At 42.4% G+C, this 22632-nt stretch overlaps 1 protein-coding gene across 11 annotated transcripts in view; it reads left to right on the top strand.

Moving 5' to 3' along the window:
• Positions 1–22632, top strand: part of Brd8 (bromodomain containing 8) — a 47088-nt gene that overhangs the window by 3808 nt on the left and 20648 nt on the right. For 3 of the 11 annotated variants that reach the window (XM_059245937.1, XM_059245935.1, XM_059245938.1), the window contains exons 3-21: positions 3243–3312; positions 4714–4763; positions 4943–5065; positions 6093–6173; positions 6271–6347; positions 8168–8304; positions 8774–8992; positions 9415–9559; positions 10833–11045; positions 11447–11727; positions 12032–12484; positions 12756–12849; positions 13039–13085; positions 13880–14094; positions 14485–14577; positions 14923–14991; positions 15663–15840; positions 16653–16757; positions 17178–17222. In XM_059245937.1, the coding sequence (XP_059101920.1) occupies positions 3243–3312; positions 4714–4763; positions 4943–5065; positions 6093–6173; positions 6271–6347; positions 8168–8304; positions 8774–8992; positions 9415–9559; positions 10833–11045; positions 11447–11727; positions 12032–12484; positions 12756–12849; positions 13039–13085; positions 13880–14094; positions 14485–14577; positions 14923–14991; positions 15663–15840; positions 16653–16757; positions 17178–17222 (2695 nt within the window). Of the gene's footprint in view, positions 1–3242; positions 3313–4713; positions 4764–4942; positions 5066–6092; positions 6174–6270; positions 6348–8167; positions 8305–8773; positions 8993–9414; positions 9560–10832; positions 11046–11446; positions 11728–12031; positions 12485–12755; positions 12850–13038; positions 13086–13552; positions 13612–13879; positions 14095–14484; positions 14578–14922; positions 14992–15662; positions 15841–16652; positions 16758–17177; positions 17223–18592; positions 18950–19325; positions 19729–22632 lie in introns of those variants that run through there. The other 8 variants (XR_009375198.1, XM_059245942.1, XM_059245936.1 and 5 more) reach the window with 8 other exon arrangements.

Here is a 22632-nt window from a genome sequence, read left to right as displayed (position 1 = left end):
TTTTTTTTTTTTAAAGAAAGGTTCTGTATATGTAGTTCAGGCTGGCCTAGAAGTCTCAGTGATTCCCTTTTTCAGCCTTCTAGCCTGGAATTTCAAATTTGAGCCACCATCTCTAGTTCCTTATTGTGGTTTTGATATGGATTTCTCTGATGAACTGTGCAGTAATGAGTATATTTGCATGTGGTTATATAGGCATTGTATATTTGTGGAGAAATTTATGCTCAGTTTTTTGTCCATTTTTGTTTAGTTGATTCCTTTCTGTAATTGCATTATAATTCTTTGCATTATAATTCTATAGCTCTAATCTGGAGGCTAATAGTTTGCAACTATTTCTCCTATTTTGCATATTGTCTTTACACTTTTATAAGAAACAATTTTTAATCATTTATTTTTCATGTGTATGAGTTTTGCCTGCTTGTATATATCTAACATATGTGTATGCTAGAAAAGGATGTGAGATTCCCAGAATTGGAGTAACAGATGGTTTTCTTTTTTTTCTTTTTTGGTTTTTCGAGACAGGGTTTCTCTGTGTAGCTTTGCGCCTTTCCTGGGACTCACTTGGTAGCCCAGGCTGGCCTCGAACTCACAGAGATCCTCCTGGCTCTGCCTCCCGAGTGCTGGGATTAAAGGCGTGCACCACCACCGCCCGGCAACAGATGGTTTTGAGCCACCCAAGTAGGTGCTGGGGATTGAACCAAGGTCCTCTGGAAGAGTAGCCAATGATCTTAACTGCTGAGCTATGTCTCCAACTGTCTTTACACTGTTTTGATTGGTATTGTTTACAACACAAAAGTTTTGGGAAAATTTTTCCAAGGCAGGACCTTTCTATATAGCCCTGGCTGTCTGGAACTCACTATATTGACCAGGCTGGCCTTGACGTCAACGAAATGTGCCTGCCTCTGCCTCTCTGGTGATAGGATTAAAGGTGTGAGTCACCAGGCTCAGCCAGAAGTCTCTAATTCTAATGATACCAGTTTAGTTTCTTCTGTTGCTTTGCTTGAGAATTGGCTGTGAAAATACTTATTTTGCTTTTTTGTTTGTTTGTTGGCCTTTACTATTGATTTTTTTTATTGCCATTATTTTGTGTGTATCTGTGTTTTGCCTGCCTGCATGCATGCATGTGTACCATGTGCTTGCCTAGTGCTTTTGGAAGTCAGAGAAGTCTTACTGAAATGTCTTTAGTTGGTTATAAAGATTTGTTTTTGTTGTTAGCCTCTAAATCTCCATATAGCTCCAGATCATCTGATTTTGTCCTCAAGATATGTGTGTGTGTGTGTGTGTGTGTGTGTGTGTGTGTGTGTGTGTGTGGTGTGTGTATGTTTATAATAGCCCTGACTATGTTGGAACTCTGTAGACCAGGCTGGCCTCAAATTCACAGAGATCCATCTGCCTACCTCTGCTTCTTGAGTGCTGGGATTAAAGGAATGCACCACCACTACCTCCCAGCTCAGCTAGATAATATTTTAATTACAGAAAGTTGTACATAGATTGGCTCCTGTCTTTTAATTTAGTGACTATAACTTGCCTTTATTGATGTTGTTACTTTGATTATGGTCTAATGTTTAGTTTTTCCTCTGTCAGGAAGATATAAAAGGTTTAGCGTATTTACAGGGCCTGATTGATAGGAAATGCTCTTAGGAGATTTGTTTGCTTTGGTTTATTTTGGCATGGGGTTTCACTTTGTAGCCTTGGCTGCCTGGTCAGCCGTGTAGACCAATACCCAGCTGCTTTTGGGGGAAAGATGGAATGGGGGCAACAACAGGGTCTTGTTATTTAGTTCTGGCTGGTCTGATACTCATTATGTAGCTCAGGCTAGCCTCAAATTTGTGATAGCCCTCCTGTCTAAGCCTCCTCCTGTTTGTTAGAATTATAAGCATACATTGTATACTGTGAAAAATACTTCATTAAGTTTAAATGGCTGGTGTATGCTTTTAATCCCAGCACTCAAAATTCTGAGGCAAGTGGATCTCTGAGTTTGAGGCCAGCCTGGTCTACAAAGCGAGTTCCAGGACAGTCAGGGCTATTTCACAGAGAAACCCTGTCTCCAAAAAACAAACAAAAAGTTGTGAGCTTTTGGGGCTGGAGAGATGGCCTATTGGTTAAGAGCACTGGCTGCTCTTCCAGAGGACCCGGGTTCAATTCCCAGCACCCACATGGCAGCTCACAACTGTCTGTAATTCCATTTCCAGGGGATCTTACACCTTCACACCAATGCACATAAAATAAAGTTTTAAAAAAATTATTTTTTTAAAAAAAAGTTGTGAGCTGTTAAGAGCAGGTTTTAAAAAACAGTAAGTGTTAATAAAGGTATTTAAATACAGTTTCATAATGAGGGTTAAGAGAGAAAGTGGCTCAGAAGGAAAGATGAGGGCAGGGGTGTGGGCTTCTCAAAACAGAGTCAAAAAGTAAGATATACCAAATGTGGGTACTGGTTCAAGGGAGAGTGGCCAGAGGGCTGATTTTAAGAATCTATAAGTGGGCTGGAGAGATGGCTCAGTGTTTATGAGCACTGGCTGCTCTTCCAGAGGTCCTGAGTTCAATTCCCAGCAACTACATGGTGGCTCACAGCCATCTGTAATGGGATCTGATGCCCTTTTCTGGCATAAAGTTGATAGAGCACTCATATTCATAAAATAAATAAATCTTTAAAAAAAACAAAAAACAGTTAATCCAGGCTGGGGATATAGACTGGTTATATAGTATTTGCCTACATATGTGAGACTCTGGATACATTTAAAGATTTTTTTTCTAGCATTTAAAGATTTTGTATTCCATTTTAATTTATTGTGCATGTATATGTATATAGGTGTGTGAATGCCACTGTGCATGATGTGGGGGTCAGAGAACAAATTGTAGAAGCTGATATTTCTTCTTCTACTCTGTAGATTTTGGGAATGGAGTTCAGATCATCAGCCTTGCCAGCAAGTGCCTTTACCCATTGGGCTATTTCAAGAGCCCCCGAATTGCTTTTTACATAGTTGTGTCATTTTCCATTGTCAGGTATTCCAGACCTAGAGCTATTAACTCTGGAGCACTTAGCTGATGTGTGTGAGTGAACCTCTGTTTCATTCTCAGCACTGAAAAGCAAATAGTTAATAATAAAGGGAAGGTATTCTAAAATGTTCTGTGGCAATTCTTTATTCTAATGTGATCTATAAACCCTAAACTTTGAATTCAGCGAACCTCTGCCACCTGTATTTTTTTCCTGTTTGGTATGTAATAAGGCTTTTCTTATTTTGTAGGGTATCGGTTAGCAGAGCAATCAAGCCTTTTGCAGAACCTGGCCGGCCTCCAGACTGGTTTTCTCAAAAAGTAAGTTACCAGTCAGATGCTCTTTTACACTCGTTGGAAGATGAAATTGGTTATTTACCATGCTCTGCCTTTCTTGAAACAGGGAATAACTAACAGTGCTAGAGGCTGGGTGTCGTGGTACATGCCTGTAATTTTAGCAGTTGGAAGATAGGCAAGAGTATATCAACATGTGTGGGACCAGCCCGGTTTACATGCTGAGTTTCAAGCCAGCCAGGGCTACATAGCAAAACCCTGTCTCAGGAAAACCAAAAGAAATCATAGCTGGGGAGGTGGCTCAGTGGTTCAAGTATTGGCTGTAGAAGCAGAGACTGGAGTTTGATACTTAAACCTCCTTATATGCCAAGAAGATGTGGCAGCCCACCAGTTATTACAGTATTTGGAATGCAAAGGCAGAAAGAATTCCTTGGGGCAAGCTGGCTTTCTAGACAGTTGAAACAAGATCTAGTTTCTTTGAGAGACCCTACTGCAAAGAATAAGGTAAAGACTGATTGAGTAAGACTCCCAGAGTTAATCTTGGGTATCCACATGCATGTGCTCACACATGTACATGCACCCACACATATGTATGAGCATGTGAACCCAGACACACCACACATTTTAAAAAAAAAAAAAAGTAAAGGGAATGGAAAGAAGGTTCAGTGTTTAAGAGAACCTAACACTCTTGCAGAGCACTTGGGTTTGGTTCCCAGCACCTGTATCCGGTGTCTTGCAAATACTTGTAACTCCAGGCTCTGGGCATTCAGTACCTTCTCTGGCCTCTGAGGGCTCATATATGGAGATATAAATAAAAGATGAATTTTTAAGTAAAAATATTTTTAAAATTAAATATTTAGATATTTTAAATTTAATAAAAATAAAATTTTAAATTTAATAAAAATAAGAAACTTAGCTTGCTGGTGGTGGTGCACACCTTTAACCCCAGCACTTGGGTGATGGGAGGATCTCTGTGAGTTTGAGTCCAGCCTGTTCTACAGAGTGAGTTCCAGGATAGCCAAAGAACACAAAGAAACCCTGTCTCAAAACAAAAAAATTTAAAATATTTGAAAATATTTTAAAAATAGAAAACAAAAGAAAATACCATTTTTCTTTTTTCCCCACTGTTTGCTAATCTGGTTATATATGTATGCAAAAAAGTATTACAAACTTTTTTCTGATTTTTATTTAGTGGTGGTAGTAGTAGTGTATGTATCTCACTATGTATTCTTGGCAGTCCTAGAACTCACAATGTACACCAGGCTAGCCTTGAACTCGGATTCCTTGCTTCTGCCTCCTACCAGGACCAGCTAAACCACACATTCTTGAATAGCTTTCTTCATTAGTCTTATTCTAATTGTTGACACTTGGAAATCTTGTTTCTTTCCAAGCTTGCTTATCACATTTTCATTTTTTTTTTTCCTATAGCATTGTGCTTCTCAGTATTCGGAGCTCTTAGAGACTACTGAGACTCCAAAGTGAGTATGAACCCAGGTACACATCTGTTTAGTTGGAAAGTGTTCACTATGGAAATACATCTTAATTGGGTGAGAAAAGTACAGCTGATAGTACTTATGGTTCAATGGTAGAAAATGCTCAAAGAATACAAATGTCCTCTTACTGAAACTTGGATTAATTGTTGTTTGACTTTCCACAGACGGAAACGGGGTGAAAAAGGAGAAGTGGTAGAAACTGTTGAAGATGTTATTGTTCGGAAATTGACAGCTGAGAGAGTTGAGGAACTAAAGAAAGTGATAAAGGAAACACAGGAGAGATACAGGTAGTTATCACATGACTTGGGGAGGGGGTAGTTTGGAAAGAAATCAAGAACTGACTTCTTTAAGATTTTTTTTTTTAATGTGCATTGTGGTTTTACCTGTATGTATGTCTGCGTGAGGATGCCAGATCCCCTTGAACTGGAATTACAGACATTTGTAAACTGTCATGTGAGTGCTGAGAATTGAACCCAGGTCCTTTGGAAGAGCAGCCAGTGCTCTTAACCTCTGAGCCATCTCTCCAGCTCCCATAAAAGTTTTCAAAATAGCAGATTAGGAAATTTAGCTAAGCCAGGCAGTGGTGGCGCATGCCTCTAATCCCAGCACTTGGGAGGCAGAGGAGGCGATCTCTGTGAGTTCGAGCCCAGCCTAGTCTACAAAGTGAGTTTTGGGACAGCCAGGGCTACACAGAGAAACTTTGTCTCGGAAAAAAAAGAAAAGAAAAGGAAACGTAATTAAGGCTAGGTATTGAACTCAGGAGATTGAAATGGAAAGCTCACTTGAGACCACAAGTTCAGGCCAGCCTAGACCACTTAGCAAGGTTTTTGCTTAGAAAACAAGACAAGAGTCGTGGAGATTGTTCAGCAGATAAAAGCGCTTACTGTACAAGCCTGACAGCCTGAGTTTGGGCCCGTGAACTCATGTAAAAAGCTCTGGATGTGGTAGTTCATAGTAGATGGTGACTAGGCAACCCAGTGGCAGAAAGGAGTCAAGGTGGAAGGAGAGAACCAGTCCCCCACATTTGTCCTTTGACTTCAGTGCTGTAGAATGTGTCCACCTGTACTTGTGTGTACACACACACACACACACACACACACACTCACTCTAATTAGTTTTTAAAAAACAGTATGGTAGCTTATGCTTGTAATCCCAATGCTTACCTCGGGAGACCAAGACAGGAAAATTTCTATAAGTTTGAGGCCAGCCTGGGCTACAGAGGGAGACACTGTCTCCAAAAAAAAAAAAAGCTTACAAACTTAAAAAAAAGAAAATCATAAAGAGAACTGCAGTCTGTCTCTTTCTTTTTCATAGGCGGCTAAAAAGAGATGCAGAACTAATTCAAGCCGGACACATGGACAGCAGGCTGGATGAGCTTTGCAATGACATTGCAATGTAGGTTCCATCTGTGCTCTGTGCCGGTTGGCCAAAAGCGTTTTCTGTGAAGGAGTGTGACCCATGGGAAGAGCTAGAGCCTGCTAACATAACTCAGTTCCTTCTTTAGGAAAAAGAAACTGGAGGAGGAAGAGGCTGAAGTGAAAAGGAAGGCCACCGATGCCGCCTACCAGGGTAAGCCGCGTCCAGTCCTCTGCTGTCACTGGGTCATGCAGTGCTGCGCCCTGGGGACAGTTGGCTGGCTGGCCTGTGAGATGAGTGTGGAAACGTAGCTGTTGATTATTTTGTAGTACGTCGTCTGTTAGTTTAAATGTGCTTGCAAAATTTATCATGTCTCTTTTTCCCCCCCAAAACATTCTTTTTTTTGTTTTCTCTGCTAGGGATTGACCTGAGGGCCTTGTACATGCCCCCTAAAGTTAGACCTCCAGGTGACATTAAGTAAACAGGCTTTTATCAAAAGGAATTGTACTGTACTGGTTGGCTTTGGAAGTTACCAGAAACCTATACCTGTTAAGTTCTTTCATCCTTCGTGTTTCCCATAACTGGTTTTGTCTTGTCCCTTGATTGTAGACTCCAGATAAGCAAAATGTTTTAGGCTCCTGACTGACCTGCCAGAATTGTAGGGCAGTTTCCCTCACTCTCTAAAGTTTCAGTATTTTTGAATTTGGGGAGCAAACTGGTAGTAAACAGGAGAAAAGTATAGATTTACTGTTTGCAGGTGCACAGAAGCCTCATAAAACAAGGTATCTGAGTAAAGGATGGAGCCCAGTCCTAAAACACTGACCTTGCATGGATGTGGCTTAGTCTGTAGCACCAACAAACAACTAAAAAGAAAAGAATAGTTCTTGTTATCTTTTTTTCTACCAGAATAAATCATCCATTAGTCTCTGAGAAGAAGTACTTAGAAAATGAGGTCTCTTTATAGTCTAGATCTCCAGTTTACTTGTAGGACTCATAAGCTTGATGATGATATCCTGAACATAGTATAGGTTTTATGTTTTTACTTTTTAAATTTTTTATTTTTTTATTTTTATGGTTTGTTGGTGGGGGGCACAGGTGAGTGCCATGTATGTACAAATCAGAAGACAAGTTGTGGAAGTCCATTCTCCTCCCACTAGGTGGGTCCCAGAAATTGAACTTGGTCTTAGTAGCATGAGCTTTTACCCACTGAACCATCTCATTGGCCTTAATTAAGGTTTTAGAATTCAGAGGCCAATAAAAAAAGCCAAATATGAGCCGGGCGGTGGTGGTGCACGCCTTTAATCCCAGCACTCGGGAGGCAGAGCCAGGCGGATCTCTGTGAGTTCAAGGCCAGCCTGGGCTACCAAGTGAGTCCCAGGAAAGGTGCAAAGCTACACAGAGAAACCCTGTCTTGAAAAACCAAAAAAAAAAAAAAAAAAAAAAAAAATATGGAGCTGGGTGTGGTGGTGTTTGTCTTTAATCCAGCATTTGGGAGGCTGGGGCAGGCGGATCTCTGTGAGCCAGTCCACCTTACAGAATGGGTTCCAGGCTAGCTAGTGCTACATTGTGAGACCCTGTCTCCAAAAGAAAAAAAAAAAAAGGAAAGCCAGATATAGTGGTGAATGCCTGTAATTCCAGAGTTTGGGAAGTGGATCCAGGAAGGAGGTGGGATCAAAAATTCATCTCAGTGAGCCTTGGGAGATGAGATGGGGGGAGAAAATTCAGTGTTTGCAACTGTAAGATAGACTACATGGTGTGAACCAGTGAGGTCTTTTCCTCTTTTTAAAAGCAGACTCTTAAGTTGCTGGAGAAGACATTGAGAAGTATGTAAACCATTTACTACAACAAGGACCTTTGAAATAGTTAAGTAGTTATTTTGTTTAATGTGAGAATTGCCCTTAGTTTGAAAAATTAAGCTAAAGAAAGTAATAAAACTTCTAATCTAGACTCATAATGTTTCTTTAGGATATACTAGTGGCTGGTTTCACTTATTTAGTCCTGAAGATTTGGTCTCTTGTTTGCTTATGTTCTAGCTCGACAAGCAGTCAAAACACCTCCTCGAAGGCTGCCAACTGTGATGGTCCGCTCACCTATAGATTCTGCCTCCCCAGGAGGTGATTATCCACTTGGAGACTTGACTCCAACCACTATGGAAGAGGCTACCTCTGGGGTAAGTCTGTTGGCATTTATTGACGTTGATTTGCAAAGGAACAATGAGCCAGCAGAGAGCTGATAATGGGAAACCACTTGTTGCCTAGAAGCTACTTCTCTTGATCTGAATGCTAAAGATTGTACAGGTGGACCTAAAAGCATGGAGGATTTTACTTTTTGAGAGATAGGTAAAGGACTATGTGAATTATTTGTGTAAATTTATTTAGTCTTCTGAAATTTCTGCTCAAGAAAGAGACCATTTCTTTATGAATGAAGTAGTGATAGTGTTTTGAGGAGTTTGAAAATCAGGAGGTTGGATGGAATGATTGGGTTGTGGGTTACAGTGAGTGGAAGAGAAAGAAGTATAGATGGGTTCTGGGTATTTCCGTTCAGAACTAAGAAAACAATAGACACACTAACCCATCCAGATTAGTAGGGAACCCTCCGTAGTTTGAGAAGTCAGATAAAGGTTCTCTGTTGTCTCTTAGGTAACCCCTGGGACTTTGCCGAGTACCCCAGTCACCTCGTTTCCTGGGATTCCTGACACCCTTCCTCCAGGCTCTGCACCCTTAGAAGCCCCCATGACCCCAGTAACAGATGATTCACCCCAGAAAAAGATGCTTGGACAGAAAGCAACTCCACCCCCCTCCCCTCTGCTGTCAGAGCTCTTGAAGAAGGGCAGCCTCCTGCCTACTAGCCCCAGACTGGTATGGAGACTTCTGTGGGTGTTTGAGAGCTGTGGTGATTTAGTACTTGGAAGGGAATGCCTGGGCCCTAAAATATGACCTGGGGAAAAACAAAAACACAAGCAAAACAAACAAACAAACAAAAAACTAGCAATGTCCTAGTTAAAGGTTAACTCCTAAAAGATGCACTAAGTTGGTCCTTGGATCCTAAGGTATCTGAATGATAATTATTTGTGGTTTTCTTCCCCCAGAGAGCTCTTGTCACTTAAGTTCTAAACATTGTAGTTTAGAGTTTCCCTTCTATCTTGAATGATTTTTGTGGACACTAAGTTTTGGTTTGAACAAAGTTTGTTTGAGCACTGGAGCGCGTTTTTGTTTTTGTTTTTGGGAAGTGGTAGTGGAAAAGCTTGAGTATAGCCTTCACCTCTGTTCTTCCCTGGTAGGTCAATGAGAGTGAGATGTCTGCGGCTTCTGGCCATCTGAACAGCACAGGTGTGCTCCTGGAGGTAGGCGGGGTTCTTCCCATGATACATGGTGGGGAGATGCAGCCAACAACCAGCACTGTTGCGGCCTCCCCTGCTGCCTCAGGTGAGTTACTGCACACGCTTTTCATGGCCGTCAAAGAGGATAGTTACCACATAGTTAAGGCCCAATTACAGTTTTTATAGACTTTGCTTTGGAGCTAGTTTTTCTGTTAAACAGCATAGTGTTTGAGATTATTGATCTGTTCCAAAATAAATTATTGATAGCTCTAATTGACCTCAGTATAGATGATAATAAAAAGGAACAGTAAAGTTAATAGTGAAGCTATTTCTCTGTGCCTTGCAAAATGTAAAAGGATTCCTGAGATCCCTGGGGTGAAATAGGGGAAAGAGATGTAGAACCAGAGATCTGGGCTTGAATCTCATGTTGCTCAGACTGTTGATTTTGTAACCTTGAATAGACAACTATTGAAACTTAGTTTTCTATTTTATTAATGGTGGCAAATATTAGTTTTTGCAACATTGTGAAAAAATATTAGAGACCCTGGAGATTATAAAATAGGGGAAAGGGATTTGGAACTAGAGACCTGGTTTGAATCTCAGATCCACCGTACTGTTGGTTTTGTGACATTGGTCAGGCAGCTTAACTATTGAGACTTGGTTTCCTGTTTTGTAATGGTGACATAGATACTTCAGGGATATGTTAAGGAGTAAATAACAGAAAATGTGAAGCAAGAATACTAATACCATAAACATTAGAGATTGGGCAGAGTATAGTGGCGTATGCCTTTAATCCCAGCACTTGGGAGGCAGAGGCAGGTGGATCCCTGTGAGTTCGATGCCAGCCTGGTCTACAGAGCGAGTTCCAGGACAGCCAGAGCTACACAGAGAAACCCTGTCTCAAAAACCCAAAATAACCACCCCTAAATCAAAACAATTGGCATTTGATTGAAGTTAGCTTGGGTGGTATACAGTGTGCCGAGCTTCAGCAGAAGTGGCAAGGTTTCCTCTCAATTTCCTTTTCCTTCCTTTGTTTGTTTTCAAGACAGCTCAGGCTATCCAGGATTTTTGCTTTGTAGCCATGGAACTCTCTTTTCTTCCTCAGCCTCTTGCCTGTCGTACCAGTCATTTTATTTTATTGTTGGTGACTGCTCATTTTTCCTCAGAGAAAACGACTCCCCATTTTTAATGTATACAGTGTATAGTCTGGCACATGGGTTCATTCCTAGCTTGCAGAAAGGTGAGGTTAAAGAAGGTAGGGTGCGGTTATGAGTTTATCAACCAGGAGTGACTTTCGTTCTCTGATTGAGTCCTAGAGTGCCTATTGCTCCTTGCTCACGTGCTTTCTTTCCTCATTTTGTGTCCTCTTTGTCTGTCAGGTGCTCCCACTCTTTCCCGGCTTTTAGAAGCTGGCCCTACACAGTTCACCACTCCTCTTCCCTCCTTCACTACTGTTGCCAGTGAGCCTCCAGTTAAACTTGTGCCACCACCCCCTGTAGAGTCTGTGTCCCAGGCTACCATTGTCATGATGCCTGCGCTGCCAGCACCGTCCTCTGCTCCGGCTGTCTCCACTCCTGACAGTGTAGCTCCAGGTTCGTCCCTGACCCACGCCCTGAGCAGCCACAGCACCCGACTGCAGTTAGAGTAGGGTGACCAAGAGCTCATCTCCCACACACATATTTCTCTGCTCTTCTCCATAGACACAGTCATCTTTATCCTTAGAAAAACAAGGGTAGAAGTGGGTGTGTATTTTAGGAGTTGGGTGGGGAAGGTTAAGTGTAGACACATAAGCAGGCTTGAGACTGTATTCTCACCTTACTTTGTAAAAAAAAAAAAAAAAAAAAATGAGGGAGAAGAAAACATGGGCAGAAGTGAGTTTTTGACCTTAAGTGTGTCTGACCGCAAGTGTCTACAGCTCTGGTGTGATCTCCGGGTGGTCATTTAATAATGGATAAGCTTCTGAGTTGCTTTTTTTCTTCCTGTTGTTAATCAGTGAGTCAGCCTGACAACTGTGTTCCCCTGGAAGCTGTGGGGGATCCACATACTGTGACTGTTTCCATGGATAGCAGTGAAATCTCCATGATCATTAATTCTATCAAAGAAGAGTGTTTCCGGTCAGGAGTAGCAGAGGCGCCTGGTGGATCAAAGGCTCCAAGCATAGATGGGAAGGAAGATTTAGACTTGGCAGAGAAGATGGATATTGCTGTGTCTTACACAGGTGAAGAGTTGGACTTTGAAACAGTTGGAGATATTATTGCCATCATTGAAGACAAGGTAACTACTTAGCAAAATCCTAACAAGTCTCCCTGTGTAGTACTACACAGACCCCCCTCTTCTTCCTGTCTTTGATTTTCTTAGTTGGAATGATGACTTGTTCTTTGGCCCATTTTCATCTTTGTAGTCTGACGGACTGCTTATCTTCCCTGCCGTCCCACAAGTGTTGTTCCCACTAACCTTTGGTAAAGGTGGAGAGAGCTGCTTTAGATTCAGCATCTGATTCAGTCCTGTTACCCTGAGGGACTCGGTAACTCGGGGGGGCTCTTTGTGTGTTCTCAACAGTTTGTGTCTTGTGGAACAGGTTGATGATCACCCTGAAGTGCTGGATGTGGCAGCTGTAGAAGCAGCACTATCGTTCTGTGAAGAAAACGATGACCCTCAGTCCCTGCCTGGCCCCTGGGAGCACCCTATCCAGCAGGAGCGGGACAAGCCAGTACCTCTTCCAGCACCAGAGATGACCGTCAAACAAGAGAGGCTCGACTTTGAGGAGACGGAAAACAAAGGAATCCATGAACTGGTAGACATCAGGGAGTCAGGTGTGGAGATTAAGGTGGAACCTGCAGAGCCAGAGCCAGGCATGTCGGGGGCTGAGATGGTAGCTGGAGTCGGTCCAGTCTCAAGTATGGAGCCACCAGAACTCAGGAGTCAAGACTTAGATGAAGAACCTAGAAGTTCTGCAGCTGGAGGGATTGGTGAAACAGATGGTTCCAGTGGGAAAGGCGATGAGATGCCACTTTCAACTGTGAAGACAGAGGTAGTTAATATGACTGGGGTGGGAAGAGAGGAGGAGGAGGAGGAGGGTATGACTTAGGCAACTTAGGCTCTTGAATTCCTGAGTCTTGGCATGTTGCACATACCCAAAGCCACAGGCTGCCAACTAGTAGTATATTTACCCTGTCCTGCCAAGGCGATCATTAAAATACTAGATGATTTCTTCTATGGTCTTACGATCGTTGGAGAGTAAAATTGTGGGAGCTATAACAGTTTCTTAGTAATTAGGATACTTACTCTTTTTTGATCTTCAGGCATCCCCTGAAAGCATGTTGTCTCCATCACATGGCTCAAATCCTATTGAAGATCCTTTAGAGACAGAGACTCAACACAAGTTTGAAATGTCAGGTAAGTAAAGGATAGGAACTTTGAACTTGAAATCTCTTCCTTTGGCTTCTCAGGGTTTGTGGGTTGTGGGCAAGTAGAGGAGTAGGCCAGGACAGCGTGGAAAGAAGGGAGAGCTTCAGGGAAGGCTCATGGTCACAGGAAGGGGAAGCTAAGGCACAAATCTTCAGGGAGTCTTTCTCTCCTCTGCAGACCCATTGAAAGAAGAATCAGGGACTATTTTTGGAAGCCAGATAAAGGTATTTCAGACTTTTCTTTATTCTTCTTGCCATATGATTAGATTTTCCCACACTGCTATCTATTAAATGAATTTTAGTAAATTCATCTTTATCTTTTTCGTAAAACTGATAGGGAGGGAGTTGGATGAGTAAAAGCTGTAGTAGACAGTCTGGCCTAATGGGAGTACTGTAGCAGCAGCGTGTGCTTCCCTAGGAGAGGTGTGAAGATCACATAGTTTCTTTGTGGGTAGTGCACAAAGAAGTTTGGTACATCCGGAATGATGTACCAAATGATGAGAGTGTCTAGAGGTGCCAGGAAGAACGTGTGGGGAGTCAGGTTACCGTTTAGACTATTGAAAGAGAATTAATTATCGGGTTTTATCTTAGAATCGCTAAAGTAGTAGGAACAGATTTAAAGTAATGTGAGGTGAGCTTGCTCCATCAGCAAAGACATGAAATAAAATGATTCTCGATAACTTTGTACCCAGGGTCAGAGTTCCTCTCAAGAGCCAGGGGAAAGAAGGAACGCCTCTTAGCTTAGTCTTAAGTAAGTAGCTTTTTTATTTTTCCTTCCTTTAAAAAAGATCCTGGGCTTTATTCTTTGTCCAGGTTCTAAAGTACTTTACTTTACTTAGTCAGTTAAGTAGAGGGTAGTATAAGTGATAGAGGGCTCAGCAAAAAAAAAAAAAAAAAAAAAAAAAAAAGTGTGAGGTCATTTCTAGAGCTGATCTAACCCAAAACCAGATATCTCATTTAATAATGCGTTACTAGGTAGCTCTGCTTGCATGTGTTGACTAATGCACACTCTGTCTAAGGATGCTCCGGGTGAGGAGGAGGAAGAAGATGGAGTCAGTGAGGTAGCTAGCCTAGAAGAGCCCAAGGAAGAGGATCAAGGAGAAGGCTATTTGTCTGAGATGGATAATGAACCCCCTGTGAGCGAAAGTGACGATGGCTTTAGTATCCATAATGCCACACTGCAGTCCCACACGCTGGCAGACTCTATCCCAAGCAGCCCTGCCTCCTCACAGTTGTGAGTACCTGTGATTCCTTCTGTTTTTCATTTTGAGACATGGTCTCATGTACCCCAGGCTGGTGTTCAGTTCGTGCTACATAGCTGAGGGTGATCTTGAACTCCTCATCCTTTTGCTTCTGTCTCCCAAGTGCTGAGATTACAGGCAGATTATAGGTGTGAACAGCCATGCCTCCTCACTCCCCACAGTGTGTGGGTGTGGGTGGGTGTTTTTGGTGTTTGGGGGCATTGAACTTTTGACTGCTAGGCAAGCATTCTACCATAGAGCCACATCCCTAGCCTTAATTTTACTTGTTATTTTCCCTTTCTTGGCTTGAACAAATAGTTGGAGAGAAATAGGACTTGGTTTTTCCTCCTTATGCTTAGTAGCACTCCTGTGTCTTATTTCAGCTCTGTGTGCAGTGAAGATCAAGAAGCAATTCAGGCTCAGAAAATATGGAAGAAAGCCATTATGCTTGTGTGGAGGGCTGCAGCAAATCATAGGTGAGCAGACATTGCCAGCTCCTCGTTGTTGGCTTAAGAAGTATTTGAGGGGGCTGGAGAAATGGCTTGTTCTTCCAGAGGTCCTGAGTTCAATTCCCAGCAACCACATGGTGGCTCAGAACCATCTGTAATGAGATCTGGTACCCTCTTCTGGTCTGCGGGATACATGTACACAGAACACTATATATAATAAATAAATCAATCTTTAAAAAAAAGAAATATTTGAGTAAGCCATGAGACTACGTATGTTGGTATTGGGTCTACATACCTTCTGTTGCATAGAGTAAATTCTCTCCTTTTGCTTCAGGAGAATAAGTGAATAACAAATCTGTTCTTTTTGGACAGGTATGCCAATGTGTTCCTGCAACCTGTTACAGATGACATAGCACCTGGCTATCACAGCATTGTGCAGAGGTAAGCCATGGTCCACCTAACATGCCTGACTTAGAATTTGTGTAGACGTAAGTGAATTTTTGCATTAGGTAGTACATTTAAAGTAAGAGTGGTTTTTTTGGTTTTTGGTTTTTGGTTTTCGAGACAGGGTTTCTCTGTGTAGTTTTGGTGCCTGTCCTGGATCTTGCTCTGTAGACCAGGCTGGCCTCCAGCTCACAAAGATCCGCCTACCTCTGCCTCTGGGGTACTAGGATTAAAGGCATGTGTCACCACCACCCAGCAAGTGTTTTGTTTTGAGACAGGGTCTCATTTTATATAGCCTTGGTTGGCCTGGAACTCTGTAAACCAAGCCAGCCTCAAAGTCACAGAGAGTGAGTAATCCTTGCCTCTTCCTCACATGTGCCGAGATTGTTAAAGAATAGGATCGGTGTTAAACTGACCATTGCAGTGGCTAATTACCATTAATAGTCCAAAAGAATTAACGCCTTTCACTACTTTTCTTGATGCCTATTATGCAGATTGGCTTTTGGGGGGAATTGAGTACATGCTTTGGGATAATGGGTTGGCATTTAAATCTTGGTAGCTGATACTGAAGGTATATGTGAACAGGACTATATAGTGATACTGTATTCAGAAATCCAAGTGAATCCTCCTCCTCCACAGCCAATTAGCCCTGTTTATTTATTTTTTAGACCTATGGATTTGTCAACAATTAAGAAAAACATTGAAAATGGACTGATCCGCAGCACAGCCGAGTTTCAGCGTGACATCATGCTGATGTTTCAGAATGCTGTTATGTATAACAGCTCAGACCATGATGTGTATCACATGGCAGTAGAGATGCAAAGAGATGTCCTGGAACAGATCCAGGTACATTGAGGCTCATTTTTGTTTCAGTAGGGATGAAGTAAAGGGAAGAATTCATATTGATGACTTTTGTTTGTAATAGGCATCAGGAACACAGATAAGTAATTTTTTTTTCTTACTGAAGTCGTATAGGTTTTATTGGTTTGATGGAAGAATATGGTAGAAATTCTGTCTTTCTTGGGCAAATGAATCCAGTTTTTGAAGGTTTTTGTTGCTGCTGCTATTTTGCTCTTGTTGCTAGGGATCTGAACCAGTGCTTCCAGGGTCTGCACAGATACTGTACCACTGAGCTACATCATAGCCCCACCACACCCAATTTATTCATGTCAGGAATTAAGCCCAGGGAGGGCTTCATGTGTGGCAGACAAGCACTGTTCCAGCTAAGCTATATCCCTAGCTCCCTCTGAAGTTTTAAAGTTGGTTTTTAAGGGGTTAATGTCATTTTTAGTTACATAAAATTTTGTGGCACATGTACCAAAAGAGTACGTAATCCCTATTTATCACAAGAAGTCCACTTGAGTCTTACAGTTGTATCACCACACACCTTTAGGATGTTGACCTTGGAGGACCAGTGTATCTTTGTTAAGTATGCCAAGTGACTTGAATTGCTGAAAGAAAGGTCTTTGGTTTATTTTATTTAAAAGCTACTTTTCACTTCTAAATTATTTAGGAACAGTTAGAATTAAGCCTTTTAGTAAGCCAAAAAGTATTGAATAGAAGATACTATATAAGTTATAATCACAAAACCTGAAGTATGTTGGTCCTTTCCTACTGGATCGGATCTTTGTGGCCAAACTTTTTTCTTCTCCTTACAGCAATTCTTGGCCACACAGTTGATTATGCAAACATCTGAGTCTGGAATCAGTGCTAAAAGTCTTCGGGGGAGAGATTCTACCCGAAAACAAGATGCTTCAGAGAAGGTAAGGAGACAGAAAGGAAGTCTAAAACACCCAGAGAACTTAAGTTACTCTGATATTGCTAACCTTCTGCAAGCCAGTGGTATGCAAACAGATGTTAGAACGGTGGTGGCTTGCTCCTATCTAGCTGTTGAAATCTGCTGTGACTGACATGGGAGAAAGTTTGGGCGAGTGAGTCAATTATTAATCCTCTAGGAGAGTGCTGTCAGGGTGGGGGTGAAGGAGCTCCCAGCAGCTGGTGACTTAGCTCCTGTTCTGGAGTCCTGTGGCGGATGGCTGTGGGATCTTTCCTCTTGTTCTCGAGTTTTACGTTTTTGTCTTTGTGCTGTGTGTGTGGTGCTTTTGCCTCTGTCCTTAGGTTTGGGGTGCTTGTGGCTGAGAGTTTCTGTGGAACCTGATCAGTATTTGTTTGTCCTCTAACAGGACAGTGTCCCCATGGGCTCTCCCGCCTTCCTTCTCTCTCTCTTTGTAAGTATTGAATGGCTGCACGGGGTGAAAGATTCTCAGCTCCTGCTGGGCCTGGGTGGCAGAGGGAAATCCAACATGCAGACTGTGGCAATGTCTTGAAATTCTGTTTATCCATTGAATAAGAAACCCTTTTCTTCTGCATTCTGGTCTCTTTGCATGTGTGTGTATGTGTGTGTGTGTCAGGGAGCGTGGGGGCGGGGGTGTCTGTCGCTGGGAAGGGACTGACTATAAGATGGCTGCACTGAAACCGGAAGTGTTCTTGGGGTAAAAGTCTCTAGGATGCACCTGCTCCTTATTTCTCACTTCCACCTTTTACCAATTCTTCAGTTACAAGTGGAAGACAGCTCAGGGCAGCAGCTGCTGCTGGCTTTTCAGCGGTGTCCTTGTGGTGGCAGATTTTTATCACACCTTCCACTTCCTCCTAACTAAACGGAGAGACTTGACACACAAACCCTCAGTAAAACTAAGCTAAAGATTCCAGTGGTCAAGGCACTTGCCATGGAAGTCTGGTGACCTGAATTTGATCCCAGACCCCAGTGAAAGTGGAAGGAGAGTACTAACTCCACAGAGTTGTCCTCAGCACTCCACGTGTGCACCATGGCATATGTGCTCCTGCACACACATCACATACAGTAGTGATAATTCATTAAAAATGGTTTTAAAGATCCCGCTAGCAGTGACCACTGGATACAATAATAGCTGGTGGGATTACAGGTGAACATAATAGATCTAGCCTAAAGGCTTTTATATTTTTGCTCCATAAATTAAATGACTAACTCTGTTCATGGTAGAGCAGTGAAGTAAGGGAAAACATGCTGAAAACCTATATGGTCTTAAGATCATTGGATAACCTTTGAGGGCCTTGTTCTTTTCATCTGTGATAGAAGTACTAATGAGTTGAGTGCAGGAGGATCAAGGCATGCCTAGGCTATGGACTAAGACCCCATCTCCAAAGGGAGAAGGAGGGAGGACTAGAGAGGTGCTCAGAAGTTAAGAACTCTGGCTGTTCTTGGAGAGGATCTGGGTTGAGTGTCCAGCAACCACATGGTGGCTCATACTGCCTCTAATTCCAGTTTCGAGGAATCCAAAGCCTTTTCCGGCCTCCACAGGCACTGCACACTTGTGCACGTATACACATGCAGGCAGAACATTCATACCCATTAAATGAAAATAAGTCTTTTAAAAAAGGAAGAAGAAAGAGTAAGATTGAGATACCTGTCTAGCCTACCTCACAGGGATGTTGTGAGGATAAACTAAGTTATGAAACTAACTTTAAAAAAAATTAAAATGTTACACAAATGCAAGGTGTTATTTCTATTCTTACTGTTGGCAACTTATGTTCTAAAAATTTTCTAATCCTTGCATATTAGAAATGCAGAAATGGTTCGGCCCAGCAAAAGTGTTCACTAGTTCATCTTGCCTATAGACCTGTACCACAAACAGAACACTGTGATCGCTATTCTTTGTTATTGGCCTGCAACAGTGACTCTCGATCCTCATTCAAGTGGCTGGCTATTGCAAGGCCAGTTAATAGGATCTTTTATCTATCGAAGACAGCAAAGTTTTGCACAAGAGGAAGGAGCTGGGCTGCAGGGAGAGAGCAGCAGATGGAAAGAAGCCTGATTGTCCTGATCTCATGGAGAACATCTGTCAGGAGGTGCTAGGGAACTAGTGCCAGGGTCAGTCTGCAGGAAAGGCCTTTCTTATAGGGACCAGCAACTGGACAGGTATGTTAGCCAAGAACCTCACTACCCACTGTCCTTTCTGCCTGTCTCACCTCTCATTTTCACTACCTGTTCTTTACACACAGTTCGGGTCTGGGTGGGATGACTGATAGTCATTCTGTGGGACCCCAGGTGAATTTGAAGACCTTTGTATTGACATGAGAAAGCACTGTCTTACAGCTCCACTCACAATATCAGGTGTTCTTTTAGCTACTCTGGGAAAACAGAAAATCCTTTCCACTTCATCCCTTTGGTAGTCTCTATAGATTCTTTCCCCCAAGAAGTCAAATTCCCAGCATTCTTGTTGTCTGTTGTCTCTTAGCGTGTTACCAGCTCACTCATGTTTCCTTCCTTCTTTCCTTCCTTTGGTGTTGTCTAGGATGGGGGAACCAGGGGACGCCGCTGTGCCATTGAAGCAGATATGAAGATGAAGAAGTGAAGCCTCAGAGTTCCCTCTTTGAGCTGAACCTGAACTAGGAATAAACAAGATATAGCTTGGGGCTTGTGGGCTCAGGTCCACACTTGATCTTAGTCAAAAGGCTGAGAAGCAATATGGGCCCAGAAGAGAAGGTGCCTGGGCCAGATGCCATGAGTTGAGAAAATCTCTTTTCAGAGAGTTGGAGTAGCACAGTTGCCTGTTTTAGGGCAAAAATCATGGGTTGTGTTAATGCCCTAATGTGTAGCTAGCGGATTGTAGCCAATTTGTACTGTCTTGTGAAGTGTACAGACTTTTTTAAAAAATAAACCTGTGAAGCGTGTGTATATAACAAACAGAAGGAAAACTCTGGCCTTTGGTGTGTCCTTTGTGTTTGAAATGTGTTTTCTTCACCATGATAACTAATCATGTGGGCTAAGATTGTTAGAGCTGAGAAGTGGTCTTAGAAGCTGCCCGCTGCACCTGAGAAGAGGTGAGTAACCGAGTCTAAATTCATAATTAGTGTTTTTAAAAGAACTGATTGTGCAATAGGGCTGTTGGATTGAGCTTTTCTTGAATATTTGGAAAATGTTAAGGTTTTCAGGATCTAGTTCATATGATTCCTTGGGGATTAGAGCATGGACAAAGGCAGCAGAGTGTGTCAGGAATGGGTTGTGCTGGGACTGTCTTTGCCTGTGTTATCGTTATTTCTATAGGTAAACTCTTGTACAATAATAGTCTGTGTGTGTGTGTGTGTGAGAGAGAGAGACAGACAGACAGACAGACAGACAGACAAGGTTAGCCTAGAGCTCAAAATCCTCTAATTTCAACTTCCCCAGTAGCTTGGAATATAGGTGTGTGTGCCACACTGGGCTTAAAAACAACAACAACAAAAAGTCATTGCTAAATTTGTGTGAAGGTTAATCTCTGAGAGAAAGTTTAGGGATGGGAATGTATTTTGGTAGTATAACTGTACAGCTCTTGGCTAGTGTCCTTGGCAAACTCCAGTGCTGGGGAAAAACAACATGGTGGCTCATACCAGTAATCCTAGCACTTGGGAAACTGAGGCAAGAGGATAGCTGACAGTTTGAGGCCAGCCTGGACTGCAGAGGGGAGGGAGGGAGGGAGGCTTTGTCTCAACACTATTGGTGGGGCTTGCATGACGTCTCAGTAGGTTCACCAGGTACCTGCTACCATGCCTGACCACCTGAGTTTGATCCCGGAAACCACATGGTGGGAGGAAAGAACTGACTCCTGTGACCTCCACACACACAGTGGCATGTGCATTCTTGTATGTATATATGGATGTGTGCACACAAATGTAATTAAAACTTTTTAAATGTGTTAAGACCATGTGACCTCAGTTCTATCCATACTAACCTCTGTTACTAAATAAAATTATTCTTTCAGCAGTAAAATGAACTAGTATGAACCTTTTTAAAAATAAAATTAATAATAGGACATGCTTTAGTTCTTTATTCTTTCTTTTTTTTTTTGTTTTGTTTTGTTTTGTTTTTTTGAGACAGGGTTTCTCTGTGTAGCTTTGCGCCTTTCCTGGATCTCGTTCTGTAGACCAGGCTGACCTCGAACTCACAAAGATCCGCCTGCCTCTGCCTCCCGAGTGCTGGGACTAAAGACATGCGCCACCACCGCCCGGCTCTTTATTCTTTCTTGAGGGAAAAGGTTTAAGAAGAATATACCTAAAGCTAGGTATGGTAGTGCACATCTTTAATCCCAGCATTTGTGAGGCAAGGGCAGGTGGATCTCTTGTGAGTTCGAGGCCAGCCTGGTCTACATAGTGAGTTCCGGGCTAGCCAGGGCTGTCTCATTGAGACCCTGTCATTTAAAAAAGAAAAAAATAAAAAGGCTCAGGTCTTAGTGCCTAAAATAGGACTGTTTATAAAATTTGAGGGTTTGGGATGTAGCTTAGAGTGAATGGAGGAAGCCTTGGGTTTGATGCCTAGTCCTTTATACACCATCGTGACAGAAGCCTGTAATCCTGGACTCAGCAGGTAGATAAAGATAAAGCCGGCAAAATTTAGACCACCCCAAGATACATAAGACCCTGTTCAAAAATGTAAAATTTGTTAAGCTAAGGGAGAAGTTAGTCAGTCCAGGAGTTAGAATATGAAATAAGTCTCAAAGCAGTCCACAAACTGACATGTGCTACAAACGAAGCCACTGGGAATTGGAAAACTGCTAGTCATGGGTGTGCATGTCTTTAATCCCAGCACTCCAGAGGCAGAGGTAGGTGGATCTCTTGAGTCACAAGCCAGCCAGAGCTGTGTGGTGAGACTTGGCCTCAATAAGTAAAATTTTAAAAAGATTTTAAGTTGGGAAAGTTTGTGGATAAAGTACAGTAAAGGTAAATTTTCAGTTGGTAGAAAAGCTGATACATGAGCTTCCAAAGGTAGTAACTGTTGGGGGCAAAACTGAGGAGACATAGTTAGGACTCGTGCTATTGGAGCAATAAAGTACAGACAGATGAAAGGCATTCCCCTCAATGGTGGAAAGCTAGGCATGGTGGACGAGTTTGTAATTCCAGCCAGCACTTGTGAAGCTTAAGTAGAATTTTGAGTTTGATGATATAGCAAGACTCAAAACAAAAACAAACAAACAAAAAAAACCGGGGGTGGTGGTGTGGAGAAACGGAGAGCATGCACTGCTCTTCCAGAGAGATTGAGTTCCTAGCACTCCACCAGGCAGCCCCCAACTGCCTCTAACTCCCAGCAACTGAGGAGCCAACATGTCATACAGGCGTATATACATAAACAGTAATTTTAAATTTTTTAAAACTCAAGGGAGCAACCTGAAGAGAGAAAAAAGTTGAAACTTTAAAGGAATTACTGACAAAGCAGAAGACCAAGCAAGAACTCAAAAAGAAAAAAATCTATTGAAAGCGGTAGCTAGATGCTGGGGATGTAGTTAGCTTACCTAATATGTGCGAAATCCTGGATTCCATTCCTAGCACCAAGTAAAACCAGGTCATTCTCAGCTGCCTACTGAATGTGAGGCCAGTCTACATGAGAGCCTGTCTTTAAACGGAAGAAAAAAGAAAAGTGCAAAAAAACAGTGTAATGAACAAGAGGAGGCGGTTAAAACTGTTTTGGCCTGGAGAGGTGGATCAACAGTTAAAGAGTGCTTGCTGCTCTTCCAGAGAACCTGAGTTCAAGTCCCAGCACCTACATCAGGTGGCTTACCACCACTTATAATCCAAGGGATCCAATCCCTCCCTCTGCTGGCCCATGGACGCCTGCACATGCATGGCATT

The sequence above is a fragment of the Peromyscus eremicus genome, chromosome 19, assembly GCF_949786415.1.
Source record: "Peromyscus eremicus chromosome 19, PerEre_H2_v1, whole genome shotgun sequence".
NCBI classification, from domain to species: domain Eukaryota; kingdom Metazoa; phylum Chordata; class Mammalia; order Rodentia; family Cricetidae; genus Peromyscus; species Peromyscus eremicus.
This window is presented reverse-complemented; position numbering and strand designations above follow the sequence as displayed.